Here is a 10,049-nt window from a genome sequence, read left to right as displayed (position 1 = left end):
TGGCAAAGAGTTATGGAAGGCTCCAGGGAATGGTTCCAAATCCAGTTGTGCGGCTATACTGGACAATGGGAACTTGGTGATTTTAGATGAGCAGTATAATTCTATATGGGAAAGCTTCAAAGAGCCTACTGATACGATTTTGCCTGGCCAAATACTGTCCATGAATACCACACTCAGGTCTCACCAATCTATTACAAATTATTCTTATGGCCGCTTCCAGCTTTCTTTACAGCTTGATGGCAATCTGGTGCTTTATTATATAAATATGCCATCTGAAGTTCTTAATCATGCTTATTTTGCCACCATGACAATGTTCTGGGAATCACAGTTGATCTTTACTTAAGCCGGATACATGTATGTCCAAGATGCGAACAAATCAACCAACATTTTCAACCTTACTCAACAAGATCCAGGCTCAAAAGACTCTTTCTACCACATGGCTAGGATCGATTATGATGGGGTCTTCAGAATATACAAACACCTAAGACAGCAGGACACAAGTTGTGGAAGCTGTCCTTCAACATGGGATCCAGTGCAAGGCATTCCTGGTATTACTGATATTTGTGGTGTATTTGATGCTAATACTTTTGTAGGTGGGTTCTGTGGACTCAACGGTGTTTGTCGTACCTCAGATGCTTCAAGTGGGGGCGGGACATTTTGCTCATGTCCTTATGGATTTTCTCAATTGAACCCATATGAGGATTGGGCAGGGTGTAAACCAGATTTTCCGTTACCCAACTGCGACAATGGATGGGAAGAAAATAAAGGGCAGGTAAGCTTTGTAAGGCTTACAAATATGGACTGGCCGTTTACAGATTACAGCTTGTTCAAGGGGCTAATGAGACACAGTGTAAGCAGCAATGCCTTGACGATTGCATGTGTGTTGTGGCCATTTACGAAAAAACAGGTGGCTATTGTTGGAAGAAGAAGTATCCTCTGTCCAACGGAAGATATAGCACAAATATTACGAGAATAGCTTTCATCAAGGTACCTAATAGCTTTGTTCCAGTGAAGAAAAGCCAGTCTGTGGTAGTTGTTTTGGCACTACTCCTAGGCAGCTCTGCATTTCTCAATATCCTTTTCTTCATATTCATAGCTAGTATTGTGGCTATTATCTACTTGCACCACAAAAAGCTGAATTCGCCATGGAATATTGATAGCACACTTGCGACAAATGTGAGAAGCTATACATATAAAGAGCTCGAACAAGCAACCAGGGGCTTCAAGCAAATAGTAGGAAAAGGTGCTTTCGGAACTGTTTATAAAGGGGTCCTTCCATCAGATTCAAAAAGATTTGTTGCAGTCAAGAAGTTAGGTAAGGTGGTAGAAGAAGGTGAGAAAGAATTCAAAACAGAAGTGAGCGTGATTGGTCAGACTCATCATAAAAATTTAGTCCGGTTGCTTGGTTATTGTGATGAGGGGCAGCACCGGCTATTGGTATATGAGTACATGAGCAATGGCTCTTTAGCTAACTTTCTCTTTGGGATATCCAGGCCTCATTGGAACCAAAGAGTGCAGATTGCTTTTGGAATTGCAAGAGGTCTCATGTACTTACATGAAGAGTGCTGCACCCAAATCATCCATTGTGACATAAAGCCTCAAAACATACTTCTGGATGAATACTTTACACCAAGGATTGCTGATTTTGGATTAGCAAAGCTTTTGTTGGCTGAGCAAACTCGAGCTGCTCGAACAGGAATAAGAGGGACGATTGGGTACTTTGCACCTGAATGGTTTAGGAAAGCATCCATTTCCGTTAAGGTTGATGTGTACAGTTTTGGTGTGATGTTACTTGAGATTATTTGTTGCAAGTCTAGTATTACATTTGCGTTGCAAGCAGAGGAGGCATTGATAGATTGGGCTTACGAATGCTACAAAGATAAAAAATTAGATAAGTTGACAGAAAACGATGAGGAAGCAAGTAATGACATGAAGAGGCTAGAGAGGCTTGTGATTGTGGCAATTTGGTGTATTCAAGAAGATCCTTCACTGAGACCCTCGATGAAAAAGATCACACAGATGCTTGAGGGAGTTATTGAAGTCTTTGTGCCCCCAAGTCCTTCATTGTATAATCACTCTCCACCTTCAAAAAGTAGTTCCCTTGAGTTTTCATTCTCCTCAGTTGAAAGGTAAGCATTTGAGATTGATGATAATGGGTAACTTTGTAAATAACTAAGTGTTGAGCAACCTCTTTTAAAGGTGAGGCGCCACACCTATTCTTATTTGTATTATGGTATCAAATTCAGACTGATCCGTGGTTGGTTTCCGTTATTCATTAGTCTCTTGCTCTGTCCTTTGTTCTTGGATACAAGGTTCCCTTGTTTCATGCCTATTATTCTTTAGTGTCTTTCACCTTCTTAGTTACTTAGCTTTAATTTTGGATTCCTAGTTCAATCTGACTCTTTTTTTCTTGGGTTAGTTAAATTGTTCTTGCTGTAATTTCTGTGGGACTAAAGCATACTTGCATGTGGGTTGATTTGGATTTGTAACTGTGAGAACTTCAATCCAAGGGGATCGAGATTCATAATAATTATTCCTTGAACAAATCAAGTCAAACATGATGTTGAAATTTAAATTTTATATTAGAAAAGAAAAAAAAAGATTAAAAAAAAAAAAACTACGCCAATCATGTTTGTCATCCAACTTTAAATTCTAATAGACGAAGGAAACGAAACATTGTAGTCAAGAAAAAAAAAATTTAATTCTCAAAATGGAAAAATTCAAATCATTCATGATACAAATAGTTTTGTATCCCATAGTTTTCAATAGCTTATTTGCTAAACTAGTTTTCAGAAAACAACTAGTTTTATTGTATTATTATTATTTTTTTTTTTGGGGGGGTGGTAGCATCTATTTTTGAAATTCCAATTCTAAAACCCGAAAAATATTGGAATTCAATCTTCAATCTGTTAGGACAAGAAATGATCACCAAAACAAAGAAAGAAGAAACTGAATAACAAAGAACACCCTTCCAGATCTGTTAGGACAAGAAATGGTACCAAACACTGGCTTTGATATTATGGGGTTTTGGAACACAGAGTTTTTGTGTTTCTCCAAAAATTGGTAGTAAAGTTTTCAATAAATCACTTCTCCACAACTTATAGAATGAGGAGTCCTGGTACTAGACACTTTGATTATGTAGTTGATTGGTCAGGAAACTTGGTGTAGGCACAGCAGGCACCCAAGTTATCAAATTCATGATTGCAAGATTTTTTTTTTTTTTTTTTTTAATAATTAGTGGATAAAAACTCAAGATAGCCACAAGTAGAGAATTATTTTTCAAACTCAGGAAAAAAAATTGGAAAGCTCGATAATGGAAATGCTAGAGCTAGTTTAGACCCTTAATTTTAATTACAGCTTAATTAATTTTAAATCTAAGCGCACTTAATGCAGAATATACGTTATTAGAAAATTAATTAATTGAAGCACTCAACAATTGCAAGGATGAACAAATAAGTGCAAGGCAAAAATCTAATAGTTAAATTGCATGTTCTTTATGCTCTTAACACATATGTCAAGTTTTGTATCAATTGAATATTATTTACTATATAATCTATAAGATTATATTTATGCATAGTTTAGTTTTAAACTACAAAATTTTGAAATTTAAATAATATATTAATGATATAGTTATTGATTTTTAATTTTTTAGAAATTTTACAAGCATTGAGGATAATAAAAAAAAAAAAAAGGTAATCCAATGGTGGATTTGTCAATATTCATATTCAATAAAAAGATATTAAGTAAAATTATATCCTTAAGCTGTAATCAATTTTGTAACTAAATTTTGTCCTAAATCATTTATAGGCGTCGACGAGGGGAAAGTTTTCCTAATAAATATGAAAAATAGAAAAGTAGTATAGAGGCACTTTCACCAACTTCAAATACTCCAAAAAAGCTCTCACAAATCACAAAGAATAAGAATAGAGAAATTTACCCTACTCAATTATTGCATGGCATCCACTTTATTGATTTTTTTTTTTTTTTTTTACAAAACCGCCAAAGATATATATATATATATATATATATATTTATTTATATGAAAAGGTCAACAAAAGTAGGCAATTTTGTGAAGCTGTGCACGCAAACAACTCAAAACCCAAAACATAAATAATAGGTAGTCAAGCCTCTAATGTTAACAGCTCTCTATTTTAATTTGAACTAGATGATATCCTGTGTGATGTGTGAATATTTTATAATTTTATTTTGAAATAGTTTCTTGCTATTCTTTATGATCTCTATATAACCTTGAACCTTTTTTTTTTTTTGAGAAAACCTTCATCTGAATTAATAAACTGAAATCAGCCAAAATCGGCTAAAAGTACATCATTGACTTGTGGTGGAACATCCTCCATCCACACAGAGAAACCAACAATATGTCTCGCATATTTTGCTAAAGAATGAGCTACTGAGTTGCCCGATCTGAGTGTGTGTGAAAAGGAAATACAAGTGCAGGAATGTAAATAATGCTTGATAGATGAAATTAAATGGCCAAAAGATGAGAAAGATTCTTCCTCCTTTCTTAAGGCAGAAATGACCACCTCTGAGTCTCCCTCGACAATAAAAGAGGGTAGGTTGAGGTCCATTGCTAAGGTGACGGCTCGAACTGCTGCTAATGCTTCTACTTCATCTGATGAGGATGGGAGCTGAATGTTTTCTGCCAAGGAGGCAATGACCATCCCATGCGAATCACGTACAACCACTCCTATTCCAGCCTCGCCCTTATCCTTAAATACAGCTCCATCAAAGTTGATCTTCAATAATGGTGAATGAGGAGGCTCCCACTTGGGTGTTTGCCTTTGTGGCCGAGGCAAAGGAGTAGAAATAGCTGGTTGAGCTTGAGTGAAATCTTGGAGCATCTGTTTGGCTGAAGGGAGAACTTGAGAGAGCGGATAAGGCTTGTTACTTGTTCGGAGCTGGTTGCGCCTAGACCAGATCGTCCACGCCAAAACTGCAAACAGTTCAGGATTCCTACCATTCTCCAACACGAAACCTGCTAACTCGTAGAAGTTTGTAAACTTTTTTGACCTGCAAAACAGCCATAAAGAGTCAGCTTCCCAAATGGCTGAAAGATTAGCACAATCCCACAGCGCATGGACACCATCTTCTGCTTTCAAATTGCAGTGGCAGCAAATGTCTTCGGTTAAGACTTTCCTACGAACCAGATTAGTCTTAACTGGTAAAGCTTCCTTACACGCCCTCCATAGGAAGTTTTTAACTTTGTTCGGCACCGAAAGCCCCCATATCCGACGCCAAACACTTGGAGAATCTGCCTGAGCTGGAAGAGAAGGCCGATAACCAGCTTTTTCTTTAACCAGGAACCTATAACCCGACTTCACTGTATACACTCCATTAGAAACATGGGGCCATATGAGTTTGTCTTCAACGTTTGTAGGGCTAAGTGGGATTTTTAGTATCAAGTCAGCTTCCAAGGGAGCAAAGAAACCAGCCACAACATTCCTATCCCAGCTTCTACTCATTGGGTTGAATAGGCGGTCTACTGTAGCTTCATGTAACTCATCAATAACTGGAGATAAGACCCTCGGGTGCTCTAAGCTAGGCAGCCAAGGGTATTCCCAGATCTTGATAGATTCTCCATTACCCACTCTCCAATGTGCCCCTCTCCACAACACCTCCCTGCCCTTAAGTAGACTACTCCAAGCATATGAACCACTAGCACACTCTGGGGCCTCCATGAAAGAACAGTCTGGAAAAAATTTGCTTTTAAAGACTCTATGGAGGAGTGAGTCTTTATTGTGTAGGAGTCGCCAAGCTTGTTTGGCTAGCAAGGCGTCATTGAAGAGAGCCAGATCTTTAAAGCCCATACCACCATCAAGTTTGGATTGAACAAGTGTCTCCCATTTAACCCAATGAATTTTACGCCTGTCTCCTCGTTGTCCCCACCAAAATTTCCGAATAAGACTTTCCAACTCAGTACAAAGCCCTACGGGTAGTTTGAAGCAACTCATAGTATAGGTAGGAATTGCTTGAACAACTGCTTTGATCAAAATCTCTCTCCCTGCCTGAGATAATAATTTTTCCTCCCACCCTTGTAACTTTCTCCAAACCTTTTCCTTTATGAATTCAAAGCTGGCTTTTTTCCTCCTCCCTACAAAAGATGGTAACCCAAGATACTTCTCATACTGTTTAATCTCCGGAACCCCCAACACTTGTTTGATATGCTCCCTTTTTTCTTCAGAAGTGAGCTTACTGAAGAAGATGGTGGTTTTATTTCTATTAATTTGTTGGCCAGAACAACTTCCATACACCTCCAAAATCTCCAGAATATTATTGCATTCTTGATCCGTGGCCCTGCAAAAAAGTAGACTATCATCTGCAAAAAGAAGATGTGTTAGTCTAGGGCCATTTCTACATAAAGCAAAACCCTTAATGTCTCCACGGTTGGCTGCTTGAACAATCAAACCATTCAAACCTTCAGTACACAGCAAAAACAAAAAAGGGGATAAAGGGTCCCCCTGTCTGATACCCCGGGTTGGATTGATCAAGCCTTTAGGTTCCCCATTAATCAGGATAGAATAGGAAACAGTAGTAATGCAAGTCATCATCAATTGAATCCATTTTTCACTAAACCCCATTTTCTTCATCACTGCTTCCAAATACACCCACTCCACTCTATCATAAGCTTTGCTCATATCCAGCTTTATGGCCATATAATCATCTTTACCAGTATGCCTCTGCATGCTATGTAAGGTCTCAAAAGCCACCAAAATATTATCTGAAATAAGACGACTCTTTGTGAAAGCACTCTGATTTTCAGTAATAATATTTGGTAGGATTTTTTTGAGTCTATTTGCTAAAACCTTTGAAAAAATTTTATACAATACATTACACAGGCTAATAGGTCGAAATTCAGACACAAATTCCGGATTTTTAACCTTTGGAATGAGAGTAATAAAAGTATGATTAAGGTTAGCAGGCAATGATGCAGTATTTAAAAAGTGAAGCACAGAAGAGGTGACATCCTCACCTAATAAATCCCAATAAGACTGATAGAAAATAGGGGGCATATCATCCGGGCCGGGAGCTTTAAGGGGAGCCATTTGTTTAATTGCATCATGTACCTCCGGAGCTTCAAAATTAGCCACCAATTTTGCATTCATCTCCTCATTAATAATGGTATTGATGTACTGAGTGGTATTCTCCAAGTTGGTGGGGTTGGCCGAATTAAATAACTCCTGATAATAAGCCATAATAGTATCCGCCACTTCTTCCTGATTTTGGCACCAAATGCCATCACCTTTCTTCAAAGCGTGGATAGAGTTACGTCTAAGTCTTTGAGTTGCTCGTGCATGAAAGTACTTCGAATTCCTATCACCATATTTTGCCCACTGAACTTTGGATCTTTGCAGCCACATCCTAGCCTCCTTATCCATAAGATTATTTAGCTCAAGCATTAATTCTTTAACCCGAAAATTTTGTCCAGATCTCATGGCTTGTTTCTCGGCTTTCACAATCTCCTTTTTCTTTAATTCTAGCTCTCTCCGTATGCTGCCAAAGCTCTTCATACTCCACTTCTTCAGTTCAACACCACACCTCTCAATCTTCTTTATAACTCTGGTACCCAAGTCTGCAGAATCCTGCTCGGCCCAAACAGCTTGAATAGTATCTGTGCACCCTTTTTCAGCCAACCACATCTCTTCGAACCGGAAAGGTTTGGTTGCAGTCGAAAAAATCAAATCTCTTGGCACTATCCATATAGGATTGTGATCCGAAGTGAAAGAAGGTAAATGGTGGACTACAGTTCCAGCAAATTTCAGCATCCACTCTCTAGTAGCCAAACCCCGATCCAGTCTCTCCCACACCGAATGGCCATCATTAAAATGCTTCTTCCAAGTGAATTGAGAACCCGTAAAACCGAGGTCCATAAAACCACACTCATCAATAGCATCTCTAAAGAGTTGCATCTGTGCCTGACATCGGATACTACCTCCCAATTTCTCTGATTGTCTGGTGATTTCATTAAAATCTCCCATGCAAAGCCACGGAAGTTCCATCCTGGAATTAAGATCTCGAAGGAGATTCCAAGACTCAATTCTTTTGTGTGTCACGGGTTCCCCATAAAAACCTGTTAACCTCCATGCTCCATCTACCCCTTTATTTACAATAGCATCAATATGGTTTTTTGAAGACGTTTGAACTTGCAAATCCACATTATTTTTCCAAAAGAGAGCCAAACCTCCTCCTCTGCTTATTCTTTCTACAAAGTGCAAATTATCAAATCCCAAATTTCTCTTTAATTCTTTTAGCCTTGCTTCATCTGCCCATGTCTCGGCTAAGAACACGACAGAGGGATCTTTAGCCCGGATTAAATCTCCAAGCTCCCGAACTGTACATGGGTTCCCAAGCCCACGACAGTTCCATGCTAAGCAACTCATTGGGATTGGCGGGACTGCATAGCAGTCTCCGCCAATATATGGTGATCACCTTCTGAAGAGTTAGCTTCAATTATATTATATTTGTAAAAAGAGGAAAAAAAAAAAAAAAAAAAAACAGCCTTTGTAATCCAGCAAGAAGATGTGTCTAGCAGGAAGTTAACCACAACCATCTTTATAAAGAAAAGTGAAAGGGTGAAATTTGAACATTTTGTTCAACTTATTAATAAAACCGTAATGATTTGTCTATAATGATTTTTCAGCCTCCTTGAAGTTTCCCTTATACATTAATTATGGCTAAATATTAGTAAGAAATATACCTTTTGCCACTAATACCAAGTCTTACATACCAAGAACTAATACCAAAAAAAGAAAAAAAAAAGGTCCCACACATAAGGGCCATTTTTGCCATCATGGACCTTCATTCCAAGTGATGCAAATATGTCACCAATTATTTCAGGATGGCCCTTATGGTTATCAAACATAGTAGTCAAGACCTGAAAGAAAATTTTAAAAGGAAACTGTGTGAATTTTTATTTATAGATGAACTTTGTTGCAATCATGTTCAAAGTAGGATAACTATTAAATTCCTAGAAAATTTCATTTAGTGAAGAGAAGCAGCTTTAGAGACCGAATTTGGTAGTATTTTTTTCAAAAATATTCAAAGAATATCATATGATAAGTTGTAGCTTAGTTCTAATTGAAGCTAATTCATCATCGGGAACTACATAAAAAAAAAAAATGTAATTGTTTAAGCTACAATGCCAGTTATGTTTGGATGACTAGTGTAGCATGCATGAATTTTGTTATTAGGTTGCTATTCCAATGGGGGTCAATTAATTGGGCTTTCTAGGCATATTTTGGTTGGACTAGCCTATTGACTAATCCAATGCAAATGCTCTCACTAGTACTTCTATGTTATAGCATCCAATCCACAGTCATTGGGTCTACTACTTGAGTTTACACTGCAAGCGGCGTAATGTTTATTGAACTCATATATTTAAACGACATGATCCGCATTAAGACAAAAATGACACAATTTTTTACATTTTTTTGATAATAAACGATATACAGTTTGACAAATAGGGTAAATTTTGACATATTGGGCTACAAGGATAAATTGTTTGGGTTGTTGTTCTTAGAGATCCAAACGGCAGAAATGCCAAAAAGGTTATATATGTATAACGCATTGGGTGCAAACAACACCCTCTTTGCCATTTTAGCATGAAATTTGCTTATACTTACTGGAACTCTGGTAGTATTATTTATTTATTTATTTATTGCTAAGTGAATAAAAGAGATAGGTAGATAAATTCTACAAACATGAGCCCAAACAGACCTGGGGGTTGAGCCCAAACTACCTAAAAATAAGTTAATGAAAGACGAATGACATTTTTTTTTTTTTTTTTTTTAATTTGCAAGTACAGGATGCCTTAAAAAAGTAAATCAGTGTACAAGTAATTGAAAGTACGTTCAATTACTTTTGTCTTCTGGTTCTGGGTTATCCCAAGTCTCAAGCCTAGAGAGTGATAGTGACACGTTAATATTTAATATAAACTTAGTAACTTTTTCATCAATGAAGCAAGACACTAAACATCACCATGCAGCTGCAGGTACTCCCAACAAAATCAGACTGACTTCCTATTAAAACCTTGA

The 10,049-nt window shown here is 37.5% G+C and overlaps 1 protein-coding gene across 1 annotated transcript; it reads left to right on the top strand.

Annotated features, from left to right (window-relative positions):
- Positions 1-352: 352 nt before the first annotated feature.
- LOC115987831 (G-type lectin S-receptor-like serine/threonine-protein kinase LECRK3) lies at positions 353-2,249 on the top strand. Its single transcript, XM_031111435.1, has 2 exons — positions 353-772; positions 823-2,249. Exons 1-2 carry the CDS (start codon positions 353-355, stop codon positions 2,131-2,133), a joined length of 1,731 nt encoding a protein of 576 aa, XP_030967295.1. The 3' UTR covers positions 2,134-2,249.
- Positions 2,250-10,049: the final 7,800 nt, after the last annotated feature.

Source organism: Quercus lobata, chromosome 4, assembly GCF_001633185.2.
Source record: "Quercus lobata isolate SW786 chromosome 4, ValleyOak3.0 Primary Assembly, whole genome shotgun sequence".
In the NCBI taxonomy this organism is placed as follows: domain Eukaryota; kingdom Viridiplantae; phylum Streptophyta; class Magnoliopsida; order Fagales; family Fagaceae; genus Quercus; species Quercus lobata.
Note: the sequence above shows the minus strand (reverse complement) of the source record. Positions and strands in the feature narration are given on the sequence as shown.